The sequence below is a fragment of the Bufo gargarizans genome, chromosome 5 (assembly GCF_014858855.1).
Source record: "Bufo gargarizans isolate SCDJY-AF-19 chromosome 5, ASM1485885v1, whole genome shotgun sequence".
Taxonomy (NCBI): domain Eukaryota; kingdom Metazoa; phylum Chordata; class Amphibia; order Anura; family Bufonidae; genus Bufo; species Bufo gargarizans.
This window is the reverse complement of record NC_058084.1, coordinates 305,880,448-305,906,810: the sequence shown is the minus strand read 5'-3', so window position 1 is coordinate 305,906,810 and position 26,363 is coordinate 305,880,448. Positions and strand designations below refer to the sequence as shown.

General features: G+C 46.6%; 1 protein-coding gene across 1 annotated transcript in view; it reads right to left on the bottom strand.

Moving 5' to 3' along the window:
* The window catches only part of CDH20 (cadherin 20), a 96,710-nt gene extending 71,349 nt beyond the window's left edge, over positions 1 to 25,361 (bottom strand). The window contains exon 1 of the mRNA XM_044295492.1: positions 25,134 to 25,361. Coding sequence (XP_044151427.1) covers positions 25,134 to 25,361 — 228 coding nt within the window. The remainder of the gene's footprint in view (positions 1 to 25,133) is intronic.
* Positions 25,362 to 26,363: the final 1,002 nt, after the last annotated feature.

The following is a 26,363-nucleotide window of genomic DNA, read 5'->3' as shown; positions in this document are numbered from 1 at the left end:
CTTGAATTTAGAAAATGTAATTATTGCAAAATAAAAGGATCACCCATATAATTAAATAGAAACAGATAAAGTGGATAGATTCTCAAAAGAAGCGCACAAAAAAATAGCAGTAATAATAATAATACAGTATAATTTATTAGGAAAACTGGTAATTAGTGATAAGACACAATATAATTTGCATATTGTGGAGCACTCTAATAATAGACATACAGCCTCTTAACGTTATAAAAAAGATTAACCAGCATTCTGAAAATTAGTCAAAACTTATAGTATCTTTTAGTATGTAGTATACAGTATATCATAATCTTTTATTGATGAGAAAAAGGTTTAGAAACTGAGACAGATCGCATGCTCAGGAGTGCCTTGTTGTACAGCTCCTGTTACATCCATGCTGTTTCTATTCCAATAAGCTAATAATGATTTATTAACAGTATGTTTGACCCATACACTTTATGTACATTGCATAAAACAGACACATGTAGGCTTTTAAGGCATATGTCCCTATGTTTATGAGGGTTTCATTTAAAAGAACTCCCCATGAAAAACTCACATAGTGTGTTATGCCTAGTACAGGGGGTGAGGGGGCAGTGGCATGACCTCAGTCTTTTATGGTCTGTGGACCACCCCTCTCAGATTGTGCGCTAGGTATAGCACAGTGTATCAATTGTTCCTAAAGTGATCCTTCAAAGGAGCATTCCCATCTGGGACATGTATGGTATATCCATAGGATAAGCCATAAATGTCCCATAGGTGTGGGTCTCTCCTCTGGGGCCTGCTCCTATCTCAAGAAAGGGACCTTGTTGAGCCTGGCTGGATGGAAATTAAATGGGGGCTGCACGGCTTTCTCCCAGTGGCGTAACTACCGGGGAAGCAGGGGAAGCAGCGGAAGCAGCTGCTTCGGGGCCCGGCGCCCCGGGGGCGTGTGCGACAGACTCAGTTTATTTTCAAGTTAGTTAAATATCATGTTCAGGGCCCCTTCACAGCAGCTAGTATGATCTAATTTTACTGTCTGCTAAAGTCTCCTGGTCTGGGATTCGAACCCACAACCTTCAATCTAGCAGTGTATCAGTGGCAAAGCATTTACCCTCACAGCCATAAAAGCTGCATTACAACCCATTGAAAAAATATGAGACTTCTACTGTTATAGCTGGCTAAGTGTACATCTATACACATGACAGCTGCCCAAACACACCTAGCACTGCTATATCTCTATATGACAGCTGTCCCTGCACACTCAGCTCTGCTATATCTATATATATATGACAGCTGCCCCAACAAACCCAGCTCTACTACATCTATACACATGACAGCTACCGAAACACAGCCAGCTCTGCTACATCTATACACATGACAGCTGCCCCAACACACTCAGCTCTGCTATATCTCTATATATATGACAGCTGCCCCAACAAACCCAGCTCTACTACATCTATACACATGACAGCTACCGAAACACAGCCAGCTCTGCTACATCTATACACATGACAGCTGCCCCCAACACACTCAGCTCTGCTATATCTCTATATATGACAGCTGCCCCAGCAAACCCAGCTCTACTACATCTATACACATGACAGCTGCCGAAACACAGTCAGCTCTGCTACATCTATACACATGACAGCTGCCCCCAACACACTCAGCTCTGCTATATCTCTATATATGACAGCTGCCCCAGCAAACCCAGCTCTACTACATCTATACACATGACAGCTGCCGAAACACAGTCAGCTCTGCTACATCTATACACATGACAGCTGCCCCAACACACCCAGCACTGCTATATCTCTATATGACAGCTGTCCCAGCACAATCAGCTCTGCTATATCTCTATATATGACAGCTGCCCCAGCAAACCCAGCTCTACTACATCTATACACATGACAGCTGCCCCCAACACACCCAGCACTGCTATATCTCTATATGACAGTTGTCCCAGCACAATCAGCTCTGCTATATCTCTATATATGACCGCTGCCCCAGCAAACTCAGCTCTACTACATCTATACACATGACAGATGCCCAAACACACCCAGCTCTGCTACATCTATACACATGACAGCTGCACCAGCACACTCAGCTCTGCTATATCTCTATATATGACAGCTGCCCCAGCAAACCCAGCTCTACTACATCTATACACATGACAGATGCCCAAACACACCCAGCTCTGCTACATCTATACACATGACAGCTGCACCAGCACACTCAGCTCTACTGTATCTCTATATATGACAACTGCCCCAGCAAACCCAGCTCTACTACATCTATACACATGACAGCTGCCAAAACACAGCCAGCTCTGCTACATCTATACACATGACAGCTGCCCCAGAACACTCAGCTCTGCTATATCTTTATATAGCTATCTACTGTATAGCAATACTTAGAGATATATAGATGTAGCAGAGCTGGGTGTGCTGGAGCAGCTATCATATATAGAGATATAGCATAGCTGAGTGTGCTGGGGCAGCTGTCATATAGAGATATAGCAGTGCTGGGTGTGTTTGGGCAGTTGTCATGTGTATAGATGTAGCAGAGCTGGGTTTGCTGGAGCAGCTGTCATATATAGAGATATAGCAGAGCTGAGTGTGCTGGGACAGCTGTCATATAGAGATATAGCACTGCTGGGTGTGTTTGGGCAGCTGTCATATGCATAGATGTAGCAGAGCTGGGTTTACTGGGGCAGCTATCATATATAGAGATATAGCAAAGCTGAGTGTGCTGGAACAGCTGTCATATAGAGATATATCTGAGATACTGCTATATCTGTATATGACAGCTGTCTCAGCACATTCAGCTCTGCTATATCTCTATATATGAGCAGCTGTCGTGTATAAATGTACACTTAGCCAGCTACAACAGTAGAAGTCTCATATTTTTCAATCATCAGCAAGGCAGCTAGTATGGTCTAGTGGTTAGCTGCTTTGCCTCTGAAGCAGAATGTCGTGGGTTCGAATCCCAGCAGAATCTTTTCTGAAATACAAGCACTGACTCCATATATGGACATACAAGGCGGGACACAGGAAGAGGCTGCATCGCATCCCTGACATGGAGGTAAGTAGAAGTGTTTATTATTTTTTCTTAATACCCGACTGTTACTGCCATGGGGGAGCGGAAGGAACCTGATACTGGCACATGGGGGAAGGGTGGTTGGCACCTGATACTGGTACATGGGGGGGAAGAGGCATCTGATACTGGTACATGGGGGGGAAGAGGCACCTGATACTGGTACATGGGGGGGAAGAGGCACCTGATACTGGCATATGGGGGGGAGAGAGAGTGGCACCTGATACTGGCATATGGGGGGGAGGGAGAGTGGCACCTGATACTGGAACCTGGGGGGGAGGGGGGGTTGGCACCTGATACTGGCACATGAGGGGGAAGGGGCACCTGATACTGGCACATGGGGGGGAGAGGGGTTGGCACCTGATACTGGCATATGGGGTGGGGGGGAGGGAGAAAGGCACTTGATACTGGCACTTTTTTTGTGGGGGGGGGGAGAGGCACCTGATACTGGCACCTGGAGGGGAGAGGGGGGGTTGGCACTTGATACTGGCACATGGGGGGGGAAGAAAGGAACCTGATACTGGCACATGGGGAGGGGGAGGGAGAGAGGCACTTGATATTGGCACTTTTTTGTGGGGGGGGGGCACTATGATACTGGGACATGGGGGGGAGGAGAGAGGCACTTGATACTGGCAGTGGGGGGGGTTGGCACTATGATACTGGCACATGGGGGGGGAGAGGCACTTAATACTGGCACTTTTTTGGGGGGGAGATGGCACTATGATAATGGGACATGGGGGGGAAGAGAGAGGTACTTGATACTGGCACATGGGGGGGGGGTTGGCACTATGATACTGGCACATGGGGGGTGGGAAGGAGAGAGGCACTTGATACTGGCACATGGGGGGAGATGGCACTATGATACTGGGACATGTGGGGGGGGGGAGGCACTTGATACTGGCACATGATGGGGGGGCATCTATGGGGACACTTACTGGCACATTATGGGGGGGCATTATGGGGGACACTAGGCCGGCAGCCTATCAGAGGCCGGACACTGAGGGGCATCTACTGGGGCACTATATATGGGGCATTTTATACTGGTACATTATGGGGGGCACTAGCAGGAAGGGGGAGAGGAGCACTATGGGGGAATTTACTGCGGGCACTATATAGGGGTATTTTATACTGGCACATTATGGGGCACTATGGGGACATTAGCTCAACTGGGGGCATTACAAGGGGGTATTTTTGCACTGTCACATTATAAGGAGAATTATTACTACTGGGTGGGCATTATGGTGGGCTTTATTACTCCCCCATGGTATGAGCCCCTAGTAGCAGCACCGGCCTCTCCCTGCTCTGCTATCCCTCTGCCCCTTCTCCAAATCCTTATTATGAAATCTTTCTCATTAGGATAAAACACAACATCAGCTCCGCCGAGCCCCCGGCCAAAGTGTGGAAGTGGCGTCCGAGACCCCCAAGGGCCAAGCCAAGTAATTGTAAGTGTTCATGTGAAATATGTTTATGTTATACACATATAGCCTACACTGTGCCACACAATATACAGTATACCGCTACACTGTGCCCCACAATATACAGTATACCTCTACACTGTGCCCCACAATATACAGTATACCTCTACACTGTGCCCCACAATATACAGTATACCTCTACACTGTGCCACACAATATACAGTACACCTCTACACTGTGCCTCACAATGTACAGTATACCTCTACACTGTGCCACACAATATACAGTATACCTCTATATTGTGCCCCACAATATACAGTATACCTCTACACTGTGCCCCACAATATACAGTATACCTCTACACTGTGCCCCACAATATACAGTATACCGCTACACTGTGCCACACAATATACAGTATACCTCTACACTGTGCCACACAATATACAGTATACCTCTACACTGTGCCACACAATATACCTCTATATTGTGCCCCACAATGTACAGTATACTGCTACACTGTGCCCCACAATATACAGTATATCTCTACACTGTGCCCCACAATATACAGTATACCGCTACACTGTGACACACAATATACAGTATACCTCTACACTGTACCCCACAATGTACAGTATACCTCTATATTGTGCCCCACAATATACAGTATACCTCTACACTGTGCCCCACAATATACAGTATACCTCTACACTGTGCCCCACAATATACAGTATACCGCTACACTGTGCCACACAGTATACAGTATACCTCTACACTGTGCCACACAATATACAGTATACCTATACACTGTGCCACACAATATACAGTATACCGCTACACTGTGCCCCACAATATACAGTATATCTCTACACTGTGCCCCACAATATACAGTATACCTCTACACTGTGCCACACAATATACAGTACACCGCTACACTGTGCCACACAATATACAGTACACCTCTACACTGTGCCCCACAATATACAGTATACCTCTACACTGTGCCACACAATATACAGTATATCTCTACACTGTGCCCCACAATATACAGTATACCTCTACACTGTGCCACACAATATACAGTATACCTCTACACTGTGCCCCACAATATACAGTATACCGCTACACTGTGCCACACAATATACAGTATATCTCTACACTGTGCCACACAATATACAGTATACCTCTACACTGTGCCCCACAATATACAGTATACCGCTACACTGTGCCACACAATATACAGTATACCTCTACACTGTGCCACACAATATACAGTATACCGCTACACTGTGCCAAAGGAGTGGGGTTTACACAGGAGGAGGGAGATGCGAAGCGCGTTGAGGGGGGCCCTTACAAATATTTGCTGTGGGGCCCAGTCACTTCTAGTTACGCCCCTGCTTTCTCCAGTTACTTCAATACCATCAATGGCCTCGAAAGTACTACTGAACTGAATGGAGTGAGACACGTATGCATGGCCACCTCTCCATTCCTGGCCAGGTGTAACGGGGGCCAATTCTTAACACAAGAGTGAGCGTGTCCCGACGGGGGACCTGCACCTATGGGACGTTTATGGCATATCCCGTTGATATACCATGAATGTCCTACAATAATTTTTTAATTTTTTTTCAGATTAGAGCGTTATATGTTTGTGAAATATTGTATATTCTTTTATCCATGTTATTGGAGCTGTATTTCATGAAGAAATTTCATAAGGTTTATGCATTAAATCCAGCATCCAGATCCCGAAGGTGTGGATACAGGGGGCTGAAGGATGCTCTATAAGCTCTACCTGGTAACCAATCTTCACCTGTCGGCACTAACATTGTATTTTTGTGGCTGATTAACATCAGTGCTAACAGATTACACTCTGGTAACTCTCTTTACTAACCCCACTGCAGTAAAACATAAGAAGAACTATATAACATTAGTATCACCATAATGATACTGAAGCACAGACTAAGGTTGTCATGTCATTTTTAGGGCTCAGTGAACACAAAGAAAAAAAAAACCTGAATAAACAATAGGAAAGGTGCATTTTTTCACTATCACTCCACAAATAATTGTTTTAGATTTTCAACACAAGTTGTGGTAAACTAAATGTAGCCACTGAAAAATATAACTTTTCTCACAAAAGTAAGTCCTCATATGGCTGAAAGAAAATTTAAGAAATCATGGATCTTGGAAGGATGGAATGAAAAAACTAAAATTAAAATTGGCTTAGTCCCAAAGGAGTGCAAAATTTATGTTTCTACTGATTGCAATCCATTTTTCAACATGCAATATAAACTCTATTTATATGAATTCTGTGTAAGATAATATAGTAAATCCAAGGCTGCTGCTTCCTCTTGGAGCTATTTTATTATTTTGGGTGATCTTCTAATGCATGTTTAGGGATAAACTCTTGTTTTCAGACTACTGCTATTGTCCATTATATTAGCTCACTTGGGCCTGTAGCACCCAGAGAAGCTGCAATCTCCTACATTGTCCAGATGCTGTGTGTTAGCAGTGTCCAGAAGAAGGAAGTGGAAGCAAAGTTCAGGAGACAGCTGAGGAAGGTTTTAGATCCCAGACTGTAAGGCCTCTTTCACACGGGCGTGAGTTTTTTTGCCCGGATAAGAGACGGGTGCGTTGCGGGAAAATGCGCGATTTTTTCTGCGCAAGTGCAAAACATTGTCATGCGTTGCACTCACGTGAGAAAAATCGCCCATGTTTGGTACCCAAACCCGAACTTCTACATAGAAGTTCGGGCTTGGGATTGATGTTCTGAAGATTGTATTATTTTCCCTTATAACATGGTTATAAGGAAAAATAATAGCATTCTGAATACAGAATGCATAGTAAACCAGCGCTAGAGGGGTTAAAAAAAAAATAAAGAAATTTAACTCACCTTAGTCCACTTGCTCGCGAAGCTGGCATCTCCTTGTGTCTCCGCTGCTGATGAACAGGACCTGGGGTGAGCTGCTCCATTAAATACAGGTTAAGGACCTTTGATGACGTCACTCCGGTCATCACATGGTACATCACATGATCTTTTACCATGGTGATTCACCATGGTAAAAGACCATGTGATGACCGGAGTGACGTCATCGAAGGTCCTTAAGCTCTATTTAATGGAGCAGCTCACCCCAGGTCCTGTTCATCAGCAGCGGAGACACAAGGAGATGCCAGCTTTGCGAGCAAGTGGACTAAGGTGAGTTAAAATTTTTTTTATTTTTTTTTAACCCCTCTAGCGCTGGTTTACTATGCATTCTGTATTCAGAATGCTATTATTTTCCCTTATAACCATGTTATAAGGGAAAATAATAATGATCGGGTCTCCATCCCGATGGTCTCCTAGCAACCATGCGTGCAAATCGCACGGCATCCGTACTTGCTCGCGGGTGCCATCCGATTTTCACACACCCCATTCACTTCTATGGGGCCTGCGTCACGTCAAAATCGGAAAATATAGAGCATGCTGCGATTTCAACTGAACGCACAAGTGATGCGTTAAAAACATCGCTCATGTGCACAGCCCCATAGAAATGAATGGGTCAGGATTTAGTGCGGGTGCCATACGTTTGCCGCACGGATCGCACCCGCACGAAAAACTCGCCCGTGTGAAAGGGGCCTAAAAGTTCCTACAGTGTGTGTAGTAGACAAATATTCTGCTGTGTGTCCTGGACAGGGAATAATAGAGGTTTCTACAGAGCTAGGTGGGAAAAGCTAGCCAACAATTGTTTCCTGATGAATTCAGAGAGAAAGAACTGTGTAGAGGGTGAAAACTTGGAAGAAGGCCTCAAGCTTAAGTCACATTACAGAGCATTGGTGTAACTATAACTACAACTGATTGGGCCGCACAGCAAATTTTTGAACTGCCCCCCCCTTCCCCCAGCAAGTTCCTTGCAACTCCCCACTCACGTGCAAGATTGATCTCTCAGACAAAGCCCGGTAGCTGCCCCATCCTCTTCCTACAGTGTCACTGTATATAGTGTCATTGCATAATACTGTTGACAATAAAAGTAGGCACGGTCATACACCGGATACCTAGAATTCTATCTCACCCTATAGGACCCTGGGACTAATGTCAGGACTGACTCTACCTGTTCCTCCAAAGGGAAGGACCAACAGGAGTCTCCCTCAGGCCTGATGACAAGCAACAGGGAAAGGCAACACACACATATATAAACAAACTACAAATGGGAAAGGAAGCACTTATCTTCAATAAAGCTTTGGTAGCACCAGGAACTCAGCCGAGAACTAAACACAAGCTAGCAAGTTTAACAGAAGCTATAAACCGCATAGCGGTTGAATACAAAAGGAAAACATGTCAGATCAAACCACTTGTTGCCAGTCTCACAGATCTCCTGCAACCTGTCGCGGGGAACATCCGTATCTCGGTATGTCCGTGACAGTAATGGTATGATCCAAAAAATAACGTGTCAGGTTCAACTAGAACACACTTTAAATGTCTTTTAAACTTCTGAATGTGAACAGTTTCTGAAAATACTATTCTTTTGTCAGGGGCAACCACAGTAGTTATCTTTAGGATACAGTTCAACAGTTCTTACACCTGGTGCTTTTTCTATTTGATGACAGACTCACTCTGAGTTGTAATCCAGTACTTGTGCAGAGGTCAGGCTGTCCCTGGTTCTGGTGCTGGGATACAGCTTATGGTATGCTTGGTAGTGTGTCTTTATCTTATAACCTGTTGCATAGCCCATCATCTCTGAATTCAGCAGCTCATACTTGGGATCCAGCATTTTCAATTTAGGTCTTAAGACACCTCTGTTTCTGCCATCCCTCAGTAAAGACCACACTAAATGCACTCTGTCACTCCTAAAACTTTCCCAACTGTCTCCTGAATTTTGGTTCTCTGCCAATCTCTTCCTGCAGGGGGAGTGCAGCTTCTCTAGGTGTTATATGGCCATGGTTTATTCCCTTATCTCCATTGAGAACACATTTATGTTTGGCCAAATTGAATGTACATGTATGTGGGAGGAGTTCAGAAGAATAGCTGGCCAACAGCTATTGTTAGCCACCTTTAATGTGTAGAGATATCTACTGTATGTCTGAATCTATATATCTGTAGAATAAGACACAAAACTTGCTAGAAATAAACACTGTATGAAGTAAGCCAGAAGCTCCACACTAATTTATAGGCTGTAAGGGTAGGTTATAAGTTGAAGCAAAGAGTGTTTGAAACTGTGATTTATAGCTGGCAGCTGTGATCAATATAGCTGGCAACCTGAGAATTAAGAGGTTGTCTCATGAAGAGATTCCTTCTATATACTCTATGTGGGGATATGGATGTCATAGGGGTGGAGGCCTCATTTATAAGCTCCCTGTCTCTATGAGCTTGAATAGAGAGCTCTTTACAAAGAGTGTTTTTTCCCAGTCCATCTATATATTATACATAGAGATGAGCAAATTTTAAAAAAATTCGATTCGGCTGGTTTGCCAAATTTTTAGGAAAAATTTGCTTCGATCTGAATTTATTTGCGGTGAATCCTGTTAAACATGGCTATTTCCAGGCTGCAGAGAGAATTTATATGGCTGTAGAACACTGCGCCTTGCAGTAACACGCATAGGGAGTCTGCTGTGGTAGTGAAACAATACTGTGAGTCAGTATGACAAGCACATGACAGGTGTCACTCTTAGAATCACTGCATACTTCACTTATTTGGGCAGCTATGGGGCCAAAACTGACCAAATAACTCAAGTATCAACTCAGCCTTACAGGTAGATATCAGCTTCAAGAAGAAGCGCACTCCTTTTACACCGTCAGCTGATTCCACAGATGTCTACAGAACCTGTTCTATTAAACGCTTCTAAAAGTAGATCCCCCAGAGTGGAGAGGGTGTCAGCAGTAAGTTTGTGCTGACGTTACTGATTATTTTGCCCTTCCTCTGATCCGTCACAACAATAACCCCTCAAAAAACAGATCCAGTCTGTTGAGCATTTGCCTTCAATCGCTCATCATTTGGTCAGTAATCCATCAGTATTGCTAATGCCCAAAAAACTGAAGTTGATCTAAAACAGAGATGACACGTGAGTCGAATACACAGACAGGATCTGTTGTGCGTCTCATTTTTCTTTCCTTCTGACAGATCAGAAGAAGTGTCAAATAAATGATGATGCAGCCATGCCGAAAGTCAAAATAGTGAACAAGTCATGAAGTGGGGAAGGGTGGGAACAGCATGAGAAGTCCACACAGTGGACCTATGACATAGTGGTGAGGTTGAAGCAGCATGAGGAGACCACAGAATAGCCCAATGACAGGGTCTACAGGTAGAAGCAGCATGAGTAGGTCACAGAGTGGCACAACGGCAGAGTCTGGAGGTGGCAGCAGCATGATTGGGCCACAGAGTGGCGCAATGACAGAGTCTGGAGGTGGCAGCAGCAGCATCAGGTAGGAGACCACAGAGTGGCACAATGACATAGAAACATAGACCAAGTCTGGAGGTGACAGCAGCATGAGTAGGCCACAGAGTGGCACAATGGCAGAGTCTGGTGGTGTCGGCAGCCAGAGCATCAGGAGGATGCCACAGGGTGGTACAATGACCAAGTCTGGAGGTAGCAGCAGCATGAGTAGGCCACAGAGTGGCACAACGACAGAATCTGGAGGTGGCAGCAGCATGAGGAAGACACAGAATGACACAATCATACAGTGTCGATTGACCAAGATAGTTCTGGGGGAGCCTGCCTGGCATGAACATGCCTCTAGTAGCTACAGACAATGTTGCGAAGTTCATCAAGATACATCATTAAAGATTTTGCCGCATATAACCGCAGCACTGACCGCAGAATTAATTTTGTTTTTCGACCGATATACTTCAATAAAGATTTTACCACATATTATTACAGCGCTGAACGCTGAATAAAATTTGTTTTTCCATCTAAATACATCACAAAAGATTTAACCACATATAACTGCAGTGCTGAACAAAAATGTTTTTTCCATAAAAATACATCACAAAAGATTTTACCATATATAACTGCAGCACTGAACTCTGATGACTTAAGGAGGTAAGATCATTTCCAGCCCTTCCCACCAACCACTCCCCCCTACCCCCAGTAAGCACGCAAAACCTGAATTCTTGGTGGAAAGGCCATAGCAGCCGTTTATTAAATAACAATATTTTATCCAACATTATTATAATGCAAACATGAGATATACATATATGCAAACATCAACAGTACAATGTCCCAACAATCCCTTTGCGGAAGGATCCTAGAAGGCAACCCAAGCAAGCTGCTATCTTCACTCCTCACATCTTATCCTTTTACCCTCAGCCGCACTCTCCGACCCAAGGGCACCGAATCCTCCAGAATCCATATCTTCCTCTACCCCTGTAGGCCTTTTAGCCCAACAGGAGCCCCCCAGCTTTCAGCTTACCAAACCACATAAGATTTACGCTCCAACGTGTCATGCACCTAATAAAACGTAGAATTGCCTTCCAGGACCCCCCGTTAACCTGCCCCCTGCTATGACATGAAAAAAGGCCCCCGAAACAACCTAAAACAGGGCGGGTGGGTGGGCAACTCGCCTGAGCGCAATGGACACTGGTGCCGTTCCCGCCCCTAACCCTAGCCTAATATACTGCGCGCGAACTCCCTGCCACCCCCACAGACCCTTCCCAGAAACACTCCCCCTTTCCTAATCCATATTAACCCTAACCTGCCTGGACACTTCCCCCTTCCAGTCAATTTCCACTGCGCTACGTCTGCGCCTCGCTCCGCTGTCATACTGACTTAAGGAGGTAAGATCATTTCCAGCCCTTCCCACCAACCACTCCCCCCTACCCCCAGTAAGCACGCAAAACCTGAATTCTTGGTGGAAAGGCCATAGTAGCCGTTTATTAAATAACAATATTTTATCCAACATTATTATAATGCAAACATGAGATATACATATATGCAAACATCAACAGTACAATGTCCCAACAATCCCTTTGCGGAAGGATCCTAGAAGGCAACCCAAGCAAGCTGCTATCTTCACTCCTCACATCTTATCCTTTTACCCTCGGCCGCACTCTCCGACCCAAGGGCACTGAATCCCCCAGAATCCATATCTTCCTCTACCCCTGTAGGCCTTTTAGCCCAACAGGAGCCCCCCAGCTTTCAGCTTACCAAACCACATAAGATGCACGCTCCAACGTGTCATGCACCTAATAAAACGTAGAATTGCCTTCCAAGACCCCCCGTTAACCTGCCATCGACGCACATAGGAGACACCTCACCTATGGACGTCCCGCCAAACCCTGAACGCTGACTCCAAACCCTCCTGAAGCCCCAGCGCCCACAAGTCCATCCCAATCTCATTAAGATGAACCCCATCAGCCCTGAGGAATTGAGGTGACGCAACCTCCAATTCCCGGTGACGCACCACCAAACCGCCCTGCCGCCGCACAAAGTGCCCCACCTCCTTGTTCACCTTCGCACGTGCCTTGTTAATGCGATCCACGGACCTCGCAAAACGCCACGAACTCCTAGCCACCACATCAGACCACACGACCAGCAAATCCGGGAACTCCTCAGCCAAACGCAGCAAATCCAACTTCACATCACGTATGACATCCCTCGAGCGGCGAACGCCCAAATCGTTCCCGCCCACATGCAGAACCACAATGTCAGGGCACCTATCCAGGGAAGCATACTCATGGAATACCGGCAACACACGCCCCCACAGCATACCCCGCACGCCAATCCACCGGACCTGCAAGTCCTCCGGCCGGAACCCCAACTGCCGCCCGTTCCTCCGCACGTCCGCTCTCAACGCTCCCCAATACACATAAGAATGGCCCAAAATCCAGGCCAAACAAGAAGGCGAACCTGAAAACAAACAAAAGAAATTAGCACCCAAACCTACAATAACAAATTACATGCAATCAACACACCCCCACCCACCGACTTTATAACATATGAGGACGAATATGAATATAGGAACGAAAGCAAGCGGACTCCCACCTGCCAATCCTCCTAATGGCCTCGTCCCCCAAACCCCATCTAGCGGCTTCAGTCGCCGCCCCAATACGAAATGAATGAGACGCAAACCCACTCGCCTCATAACCCGCCGCTGTCAAACATTGTCGGAAAACCGCAATAAATTGATAACGAGATAAAGCCGAACCGTCCACATGAACCAGCAACGAAGCCGGCCCGTCCGGCCGGACCGCCAGAAAAATCACCAAACACCGCACAGGGCACAACACTGACCCCGGCAGAGGCCGCAACCAAACGCACACCCCTTTACCCACCTGGTCCGTCTTGGACCTACGCAACCTACACCGCAATCCAGCCTCACCAACACTCACATCCTCCCGCAGCAAACCACCGCCACTCACTCGACTGCCAGCCACCAGTTCCGAGACCCGAAAAGCCCCAAAGAAAGCCAAAGAAAACGCCGCCCGAAACAAACACACCTCATACCAGGACTTACACACCGCCTCCGCCCGGTCCCACAACGACTGCAACACCTGAAAAGAAACCGGACGACGGCCATCCTTCCGAACCCCACTACGACGATACCCCTTCAAAGCCTGCCGCACCAAAAAACTCCTGGAAACATCCGCCATACCCCGCAACTTCAACCAAAAAGCCACCGCCGCCACCCGTTTTGTCGCCGCCGAAAACGACAAACCCGCACTAAACGACACACCCACAAAATAAATCAGCAACGAATGAAAATCATCAACCCCCTCGCACCCCCCCACCTGCTCTATCAAACGTTCCCACTGAGACCACACGGAAGAATAAGCCGACCACGTACTGCTACTCACGGACCACTGAATCGTTAGACCCCAAGGCCACGCTCCAGAGCCACTGAGGACACGGCAGACCAGTCACTTCCGCGCCCGGAACCAGACTGCGAAAACGATCCCACTGGAAACGAGAAAGAGCGTCAGCTATGCAATTATCAACACCAGGAACATGCACCGCCACGAAACACGCATTCAACCTCAAACCGGTCAGAACCAGGTGCCGAAGCAACCGCACCACTGGTGGGGAACTGGCCGACCTACTATTCACCGCCTGCACCACCCCCAAATTGTCACAACAAAAACGCGGCCAAAACTATAGGGAACAACTCCAACAAAGCCAGGTTCCCAAGCAAGCCAGCAACCCTCCATTCCTCCGGCCAAGCCCCTGCACTCCACTGCCACTGACAAAAGGCACCATAACCACATGACCCCGACGCGTCCGTGAACAATTCCAAATCAACATTCGAAACGGGCGCCTCCATCCAAACAGAACGACCATTAAAGTCCCTCAAAAAACGCTCCCACACTGCCAAATCTGCACACACCTCACCCCCCAACCGCACAAAATGAAAGGGAGCCTTCACACCCGCCGTGGCCCTGGACAAACGCCTACAAAAAACCCGCCCCATGGGCAAAATCCTACAAGCAAAGTTCAATTTGCCCAAAACCGACTGCACCCGCCGGAGCCGCACTTTCCTCGGCTTACGCAAAAAACCAACCTCACTACATAAATCAACCACCTTATCCTCGGGCAGCCTACACTCCATAGCCACACTATCAATCACGATTCCCAAAAACTTCACAGTTGTAGATGGACCCTCCGTCTTCTCCCTCGCTAACGGAAGCCCAAATTTCTCCGCCACCCGCTCCATGGTATGCAACAACACTGAGCACACCCTTGACCCCGCCGGGCCCAAAAACAAAAAATCGTCCAGGTAATGCAACACTGAACTCCATCCCGCCTCTCGCCGCACTACCCACTCCAAAAAAGAACTAAACATTTCAAACAACGAACACGAAATCGCACACCCCATGGGTAAGCAACAATCCACAAAAAACCGCCCCTCCCACTTAAAACCAAGCAAACGAAAACTATCTGGATGAATCGGCAACAGGCGAAATGCCGCCTCAATATCAGTCTTAGCCAACAATGTCCCTTGCCCAAAACGCCGCACCCACCTAATCGCCTCGTCGAACGACGTATACGACACGGAGCACAAAACCTCATCAATTCCGTCATTCACGGAACCCCCAGCCGGGTAAGACAAGTTGTGAATAAGTCGAAATTTGTTAGGTTCCTTCTTAGGGACTACGCCTAAAGGCGAAACCCACAAATCCGGCAAAGGACAGTCCACAAAGGGGCCCACCACCCTACCGGCAGCCACCTCCTTTGCAATCTTATCAGACACAACCTCAGGACGCTGCAACGCGGAAGCTAAATTACGCGCCGCAACCACCGAACCCACCGCTGTGCACGGAATCCGAAAACCGTCCCGAAAACCGGCCAACAACACTGCCGCCGCCTCCCTATTTGGATAGCTCTCTAGAAACGGCTCCATCACGTCCACCCTCACCGGGGTCACCCCTCTTCTGCGTAACCTCCAATCCCCTCCCTCTACCGCGCTTGAAACACCGCGCAAAACTATGGGCGCCCCCACAATCGGAGCACTCATGTTTGAAACGGCACTCCGACAGATACTTGCAGTGTCCCTCATTGAACTGCCAGCAACATCCCCTTTTGCTTCCTCCAGCCGCTTCGGATGCCGAGGGACCCCCGGCCGCCCCGCGAAAGGGCTGGCTAACCCCTTTTGGCGCCGCCATCAACCGCATCCACAGACCAATGTCCTTATGATCCCAACGAATACTAGGCCTAACCGCCTTCCTCTGGCGAAACTGCTCATCGTACCTGAGCCACGCCACCCCACCATAAGTCCGATACGCTTCCCCTATGGCATCCATATAGCAAAAAAGGGCCGAACAGTGCTCAGCCGCCTTTTCACCCACCACACTGGCAAAAATAGCAAAAGCCTGCAGCCAATTAAAAAACGTACGCGGAATCAACCTGTACCTCCGCTTCTCCTCCTCCTCCTTTTTACTCTCATCCGGCTTTCCCCTATCCAAGTTAAATTTGTCCAAAGGAAGTAACGAGAATATCTCGACATACTCGTCCTTCCAAATCCTCTCCCTGACATCACTCTTCAAATGGGCCCCCAACGGCCCCTCGAAGCACACATATACCTCCCCTTTCGCAGCATCCGCCAACCGAACCTCGTCCACGGCAGCCCCCTTACTGCCTCCACTCCCGGCAGCCTCAACCACCGCAGACCCCGCCCCCACAACAGGGGTGTCACCAACTCCCGCCCCACTGAAACGCACACCCTCCCCAACCGCCAGCGCAGCAGCCCAAACGGCGGCCGGAGACGACCCCGCCCCGGTCTTCCACCGCGACAATAACGTCCACATACCCGTCAACAATTCATGAGCCAACCCCTCCTCCCCCGGCACCGAAGTCCCACCCCCCCAACAGGAACCGGACACGACGTCCCCTCACCTGGCCGTCCCTGGGGCATCCTCCCAGCAGCCGCCGACCTCACCGATGATCCTCTCTGCGTCGACCCAGCCGAGGACCTGGACGTCGAGGGACACGCGCCGTCCGCATCATCCATCCGACCACCGAACTCCCACGCCTCCTGGCTGACTTCTCCTTCCTCCAACGACCGATCGGCTGAGAAACCCCCGCCAGAATCCACGTGGCGTGGTTGCGCGGACGTCAACTCCCTGCACGCCGACCCACCGTCAAGTGGCCGCTGCGAAACTCCTGATCCAAGGACATCCCGCCCCAGCTCCACAGCCTGTCCACTGCGAGCCGCAACTTGCAATCCTGCAGAAAAAACGTTAACGTGCTGCACCGTGGGCGGAACGAAGTCCAACCCGCCGGCCAGCGAACTTCTGCCTGGCACAGAGGACCGACCAGCAGGTGGCAGCATGGCATCACTCGTTAGACCACTGCCTGATACCAAGGATCGACCAGCAGGTGGCGACATAGAAGACCTCCTCATCCCTCTGCCTGGTGCCGAGGACTGACCAGCAGGTGGCAGCACCTCCTCATTCCCCTCACTGCTGCCTGATAGCGCATACCTACCAGCAGGTGGCGATGTTCCTGCACCCTCCCGACGAGACCGCACATCAGAAGCCTGCCGCCGTCCCTCAGACCCGGACCTTGATGCCGCTCTCCGCCTCCTGCAATCATCCCCAGCCGCCTGGCCACCACCGGAGGTAAGTGAAGCCGCATCCGCATGTCTCCCATCGCTGCTGCTGCCGCCGGTCACACGTACAGCCCGCTGCTCCGCCCGCTGAGCCACGTCGGATCCGCCGACCGCCAGGCCCGCACCAGCCACCAGCGCAGCCGCATCAGGCCGGCCTCCCCCACCGCTGCCGGACCCACTATCAGCCAGGCCGCCCCCCCCGCAAATCGCCCCGAACCGCAGGACCGCCGCGCAAGCACCCCCCCCCCCGCCGGGACCGGGACACCCGCTGGGCACTAACCCTTGCCTCCACAGCAAGCGCACCACGCTGCGCCGAAGTCCTCCCACTGCGCCGGCTGGCAGGAACACTCGCCACCCCAGCCAATCGCAGCGGAGGGTCCCCTGAAGGGCTCCTCAAACGCCGCCGGGCCCGAGGGGTCGCCTCCGGGCTCAGACGCGCAGGCGGCACCGACCTCCTAGCCCTCAACCTTCCCCCTGCCGCAACCGGAGGCACGCTAGGAGCCCCCACTGCGGCCTGCAAACTACTCACCAGCCAAGCCGAACCATGCTGTTCGGCCGCTGCCCGCACCGCCGCCATTAAATCATCCAGAGACGCCATAACATCCAACTCGCCTGAGCACAACGGACACTGGTGCCGTTCCCGCCCCTAACCCTAGCCTAATATACTGCGCGCGAACTCCCTGCCACCCCCACAGACCCTTCCCAGAAACACTCCCCCTTTCCTAATCCATATTAACCCTAACCTGCCTGGACACTTCCCCCTTCCAGTCAATTTCCACTGCGCTACGTCTGCGCCTCGCTCCGCTGTCATACTTACAATTAATTTTTACCACCGAAATAAGTCACAAAAGATTTTTACCGTATATAACTGCAGCCAGGGGCGTAGCTATAGGCTCATGGGCCCTGGTGCAAGAGTTCAGTTTGGGCCTCCCTACCCTCAATACCACTTACTAACACCACCAGACCCCTGCACGCCCACCATGCTCAATGGCAGAACTAAAATCTCACTGAGAAAATACATTTTAATCCGATAAGTGCATAATAATAATAATAATAATAAGGATGCCATCTATATACTATCATACCCATCAATATAGGCACAGGCATGGAGAGGGAGGGTCAGCTCTTCAGCCAAGGGAGGGCATAAACCTATGCACTATATTCCATCAGTACAGCTGTAAACATGTCAGCTCTGCAGCCAAGATAATCCCAGCTCATGCCCATCAGCACTGGCACAAGAAGGAACAGGACTGTCAGCTCTGCAGGCAAGAGGACAGAACAAGTATGTTATAAACCCTTCTCTAACCATCATAAGAGCATGAGCATAAGACCCTCTGCCCTCAGGAGATGGTACTACCCCTTCACAGCAGAGTGTGCCAAACGATCTGCTCAGCAGCTGGGCAATGCCTGCCTTACCAGTGCCCTACCATGCCAATAAACACAGCCACCAGCCTGCTGCCAGATCCAGGTCACCCCTGCTCTGCCATACTGGGGGGGGGGGGGTCCTCAGCTCTGAAGCCTGGGCACTGAGGACTGGCATGCCAGCCACCCATCAACAAAGGCGCCAGCCTGCTGCCAGATCGGATCAACTGCCAGGCACCAGCTCCTACCCCCTGAGGTGGGCACTGATCCCCTGGTCTGTGCCCACCCACAGCTAGCCCTGTAGTATGCACAGCAGTACAGAGGCTTGCCTGGTACCCACCAGCAGAGAGGGTAAGGGAGCAGGCCGGCGCCGCCTTACCTCACTCACTCCAGTGCGTGGCACGCAGCTTTACCTCCTCCACTTCTGGTGGCCCATACAACTTTTCCAGATGGGAGCAGGACCACTCCCTCTTCTGGCTGCGCCTGCGCGCACATACACTCTGCCTCCGCCCCCACCCAATGTGAACTTACTTAGCTGCCTGCAGCCGGTATTGTAAATCACTCAGGCTTACTCTGTCTCTCCTGGGGAGCCTGACTTAGGGGCCTGGTCACAATTGCGACCTCTGCTATCCTTATAGCTGCACCACTGACTGGAGCACTGAAAGCTGAATACAATAGGCTTTTCCACCAAAATAAGTCACAAAAGATTTTACCGCATATAACTGCAGCGCTGAACACTGAATAACATTTGCTTTCCCACCGAAATACATCACAAAAGATTTTGCTGCATATTACTACAGCGCTGACACTGAATATGATTTGTTTTTCGAATGCAATATGTCAATAAAGATTTTACCACACATAACTGCAGCGCTGAATGCTGAATAAATTATGTTTTTCTACCGAAATAGATCACAAAAGATTTTACTGCATATAACTGCAGCGCTGAACGCTGAATACAATTTGTTTTTCCACCGAAATAAGTCACAAAAGATTTTACCGCATATAACTGCAGCATTGAATGCTGAATAAAATTTGTTTTGCCACCGAAATATGTCACTAAAGATTTTACCACAAATATTACTGAAGCACTGAATGCTGAATATATTTAGTTTTTCGACCGAAATACATCACTAAAGGTTTTACCACATATAACTGCAAAAGTGAACGCTGCATATATTTTGTTTTTGTACTGAAATAATAACTGCAGAAGTGAAATGCGTTTATATTTAAATTTTTGTACTGAAAAAGGGCAGTAAACGCAGAAATAAAAGCACCAGTGAAGTGCGTATATTTTTTCCTTTTTGTACTGAAATAGCACACCGAACGCTTTCACCACATATAACTGCAGAAGTGAAATGCGTATATATTTTTTTCTTTTTGGACTGAAATAGGCCTCTAAACGCTTTTAAGACATATAACTGCCGCCGACGTGAACTGAGAAAGTATATTTATTTTTGTACTTAATTAGGCCACTAAACGCTTTCAACACATATACCGTATTTTTCGCCCTATAAGACGCACCGGCCCATAATACGCACCTAGGTTTTTGGGGAGGAAAATAAGAAAAAAAATATTTTTAACCAAAAGGTGTGCTGTGTGTTTGGTGGGTTTGGAACTAATGGTGGTCTGTGGATGGCACCATTACTGGGGATCTGTGGATGACTGACACTGTTATGGGGGGATCTGTGGATGACGGACACTGTTATGGAGGGGATCTGTGGATGACAGACACTGTTATGGGGGGGATCTGTGGATGACAGACACTGTTATGGGGGGATCTGTGGATGACAGACACTGTTATGGGGGGGATCTGTGGATGACGGACACTGTTATGGGGGTCATCTGTGGATGACGGACACTGTTATGGGGGGCATCTGTGGATGACGGACACTGTTATGGGGAGCATCTGTGGATGACGGACACTGTTATGGGGAGCATCTGTGGATGACGGACACTGTTATGGGGGGCATCTGTGGATGACGGACACTGTTATGGGGGGCATCTGTGGCTTGCACTGTTTCAGGGGATCTGTGGCTGGCACTGTTACAGGGGGGGGGATCTGTGGCTGGCACTGTTACAGGGGGGATCTGTGGATGGCACTGTTATGGGCTGGGGGGATCTGTGGGTGGCACTGTTATACACAAATAACCGCCAAAGTGAACTGAGAATATACTTTTCTTGTTGTACTGAAATACAAAATAACATATATAACATTTCTATAATGAAATAGGCCAATAAACGCTTTTGCCACAAATAAGTGCAGCAGTGAAGTGTGTATATCTTTTTCTTTCTGTACGCTTTCAACACATATAACTGCCAAAGCATTCAACAGAAATAACTGCAACAGTGCAGTGCGTATATATTTTCCTTTTTTGACTGAAATATACCACTATACGCTTTCAGCAGAAATAACTGCAACAGTGCAGTGCTTATATAGTTCTCTTTTTTTTACTGAAATACGCCCCTACACGCTTTCACCAGAAATAACTGCAACAGTGCAGTGCGTATATATTTAGATTTTTTTACTGATATACTCCCCTATATGCTTATAACAGAAATAGCTACAGAAGTGAACTGAGAATATATATTTTTTTGTTGGACTGAAATAGGCTACTATACACTTTCACCTTATATAACTGCAACAGTGCAGTGCGTATATATTTTTCTTTTTTTTACTGAAATACGCCCCTATACGCTTTCACCAGAATTAACTGCAGAAGTGAACTGAGAATATATTTTTCTTGTTGTGCTGAAATACGACCCTATATACTTTGACCAGGAAAAACTTAAAGAGTGAAGTGCGTATATATTTTTCTTGCAGTACTAAAAATATGCCCCTATATGCTTTCAGCAGAAATAACTGCAACAGTGCAGTGTACATATATTTTTCTTTTTTTACTGAAATACGCCCCTATACGCTTTCACCAGAAATAACTGCAACAATGCAGTGCGTATATATTTTTCTTGTAGTACTAATATAAGATACTAAAGATACTAAGATATAAGCCACTAAAGGCAACACGTAGCACTTTCAGCCCAATGACAAATAGCTCGGATCCCCAAATAATCATTCCCTGCACAATCGCTTTCTTATCAATGTCACTAACGCCTTCTGACATCTCTCCCTGCACTAAGATGTTGTCAAATGATTCCTCACTATCCTTTCCCTGCACTTATAAATCATTTTTTCTGTCTTTTTTTTCCACAATCAGGTTTTTCCAATTGCTGTCCCTAGCGCCTTCACACATCTGTCCCTGCACTCTGAATGCTGGAAAATGTCTGACTGTAAGATGGCCGCCGTATTTATAGGTTTATGACATCACAGGGCTGGCTGGCTGCTGATTGGCTGCATGCAATCATGTCAATCTGGGTGATCCCACCTTTACAGAGTTCCTTCCCCCATGTCCTCAGTCCTCACATGTAGCCGTAATTTTAGGAAAAATGCGATTTGTTACCACGATAAGCGATGAAATTCGCATTCATTGCGAATGAAAGTTTTCCTGAAATTCGGATCAAATTCCACTTTGTCAGCTTCGATTCGCTCATCTCTAATTATAAGGTTACATGCGTGTAATACTACAGTACATGCTATAGCCAATGCAGGGAAAATGTATAGATGGCTGTTGCTTCTCCTGGCAATGACACTTGTTCACTGAGGTTGAATGAAGCCAAACCCACATGGATCAACTGACTGCTAGGCTAGATTCAGCTGAAATACTAAAGAAACAAATTGTGATTTACTCCATATCTGCAACTTTCATTATACAGAATCTGTCCCGGACAGTAAAGAACGGATCATGTGCGCCATTGCACTGGAACAAAGCAGCAGGTGCAGTGATATTGGCGGTGCTGGTAAACGACTTCTATGTCAGTTCTTTCTGCTAGCATTTGGAGTAGTCACTTGAAATTGCCCAGAGAACAATGCTTCCTTCTGTGGTGTGTGGCTTATTAAGCGAAGGTTTTAATTAGTGTGTTGTAATGATTAAGATCCGATTCTAAACAACCCACTAAGAAATACAAAGTGGAATTTTTTTTCATTAATTTATGCGCTCAGAAAAATAAAAATAAAAAACTGCTTTCACAAAGTAAACCAACAAATTAATCCTTCTCTGCTGGAAACATCTTCATTATTACGAGACGAGCTACACTGACATTTCACTAGTTTGAAATGAGCATGCTAGTAATTAGCAACTGTCATATACAAATAGCCTGGAACTATAGCACTGCTGCATACCTTAACACATCATGCAGCCTCTGAAGAGGACATTATAATTGCATCATTAAACCTTGGAATTGCTGCGCATGTGATTGTGGAATATAAAACTAATATTTGATGCTATGAAGGTGGTCTTCTACTATCCTATCGCTCAGCTCAATGCACTGATTGGAAAATGTGTCTTTATAAAGGGGCATTTATCACTACTGATGACCTAAAGTGTTCAATAAGTTCTTCCATCATGTCAACACCGATTAGGCAGTTGACCATGGCAGTGCATAGACAATGAAGATACCTCACTAGACATTTTCAGTGATCCACCAATAACTGGCTATACACACTAAACTGCTTTCACACCTGTTGGAAGCTCCCGTCACAAAGTTCGTAAAAAATAGAGGAGGGAAAGTCCTGCATGCAGAACTTTTTTCTCCTCTGAAAGAATGTTCTCCCGAATGAAAACCTAATGGATCCCATTATAGTTAATCATATCTGGCACTTCTGTTACTTTCATTCTTCTGCTCCTATAATAGTGATGATGTGAAAGCAGCCTTAGATTTATGTTGACCAAACTTGGCACGAATGGCAGACCATCTAATGTGTATGTGGGCTACTTGACTCTCTTTTTACAGCAGATGTTTGGGGACAGAATAATTGAGCAGTTGTATTTTAGGATGCCAAGAATTGCAGAATTTTTGAGTGAGATAAGCCACCGTCACAGAGATTTGGATTGGTGATATTAATATTAAAAACATGCAAATAAATGTTGGTGACACTGTTTATATGGACAACCTGCACACGTTCTGTTAAAGAAAAAGGCAATTATGTACAGTAAACACACACCTCCCAACTACTCTGATTTTCACAGAATTATCCTGTAAAATCAACATCAAAGGGGAAGGGTGAATATGCCCCGAGTAGGAACACGAGTGGTGCTGTTTCTAGAAAGAAAGCTGTTTCTGGGATGTTGTCCACAGGCTGGAGTTGCTGCTCAACACTTTAAAGCAGGGATGCTCAACCTGCGGCCCTCCAGCTGTTGTAAAACTATAATTCCCACCATGCCCTGCTGTAGGCTGATAGATGTAAGCTGTTTGCGCATGCTGGGAGTTCTCCTGAGGTGTGTTCCCCATTTTTATGGGTATGCCATATATGTTGCAATTAGTATGAGGGGTGTCTTATGTTGTCTGGTATAGGTTCTCTGATATGCTTATGTCTACCTGGCACACTTTCACCACATGCAGACCTTTGGTGTGGGGATGTCAAACATCATTCCATGATGCATTAGCATCTTTTTTATTGTAATTTACTAACCCCATCTCAATATATTTTGACAATAGGTCAGCGTCTGGTTAATATGTGCGCAAGTATTGCATACATTACACTGTATTAGCATTTACCAGAAACATCTAACTACCCGTCAACTTCCTCATACCATATTTATATCTTTCATTAGTCACCTCAGGTGTATACCGCACTTCATTATTGATGTCTTTTGTGCCTATTTTAACAACGAATTGTATACGTTTTTGAATAAAATGTATTATACATTTGGAGCCTTTTCCGACTCGGCTTTTCTTTTTGTGGTGGTATATCTGTTCCATGTTGAGTGGGCTTGTTGAGGGTTTGTGACACTGCCCAATACTGTTTTGGGGCTTTTATTTTGGTTTCATTTTGTGTAACCTGCATGTACTAACTGTAACTTGCAGGGTGAATACTGATTGATACTGCACATGAAATTGTGGAAGGACAAAAAACCGAAATAATTAATAAATGTATTCAAACATGGGATTATCATCATTCACTAGGAGAATAGCCGTGAAACTGTAATAAGTTGTCACATTGCTGGAACATTTGATGTGTTTGGCACCTTAATATAAGGAGCTGCATAGTTAATGTGAGATTTATATTCATTTCATTGGATGTTAAGCAGCTGGAATACTCTCCAGATATCTCAAGGTGACACCAATTCCATGTTCTTTTCAGATGCCATAAATTAATTCTTTACAGGCCATTGCCTAAGTGAAGAAAGACAATTTTATATATGTTTATGCTATTTTGGAGGTCTTACCTTTCCAACATAGAGAGGATCTGTTCCCGTGTACTCCTCCAAAACAAAGAACTGGTTCCATACCCAACTTCTCTTCAGCCGATTGTGCAGCAACTGCTTGTTCAGGGATTTATCATCTAATTCTCTTATTAGCTGACTGGGAGACCCGAAAATGCCATTTGTCAAGTCCAATAACATTATGTAGTAGATGTAGACGCCTTGTCTGGGATAATTCTTCAAATGTCGCATTGTCTTGTGATATCTTTTTAGTTTTATTTAATAAAAGTAGAGCAGTACAAGTTGATGTCCAATAAATATAGTTCTAAAAAGTTGTTTGATCCTTTTGTCTTCTAAGAGCAGATACCTAGGAAGCTAGGAAAGAAAAAAGAAGCATAAAGTCAAATCATGTCCTCAGTGGAAATAATGATATTTTCTGCCACAAGATGAGGAGTCTTTCACATGGATAGCATGATAATAAAATATGAACAGTATGTTTAGGAACAAAGAGGCCTGTTATCTTCCTATATACAACAAAGTACCTTTGGACACAGGCACACTGGGGGTTGTAGTTAGTGAGGAGGATTACTTCACTTTGGTTACTTTGATTACAACAGGGTTCCACTGTATTATTGATTTGCTGGAGTTAACAGCATGCTCTCAGAAATACAGTATTTATGATCTGAAAAGCCCTTTGAAACTGCTGAATATAAGCATTTTCTTCCAGAAAATAGAATACCTACCAAGCAATTTCCAAGGACAGCGGCTTTTCCCCCCCTAAATATATACGTTGCTGAGACACAAAAGCATATAACGGTTATTTTTATGGCAAATCTGTATCATTCCTGACCTTAATTATTATTTTATGCTTGCTGTAGCATTCAATCTCACTTGACTTGCAGTTTTCCAGAGAAACATATGAGTACTGATAACGCAGGGACACAGGCCAGATTTGAATGGTCAGTTAATCATTATGTGATCCATATGGGAGATTGGGGATTTGACAGTCACATGCCATTGTCTGATATTGTTCAAGTCAGACGAACAGATTTTCTTTCTTCAGTCTGAAAGCCTGGTTTAGGTAAAGGAATGCCGACCTCCAGTGCAGGAAGCCCTCTCATCAGTCAAGGGTCTTTTGTTGCCATGAAGTCAGATTAGCTGGTGACCTCACTCTGGGCTATTGAGTGGGGAAACTTTTTCTTTCACAGTTTTGTGGGACTTAATGAGGTGGCATCGCGCTCAACTTACCCTGTC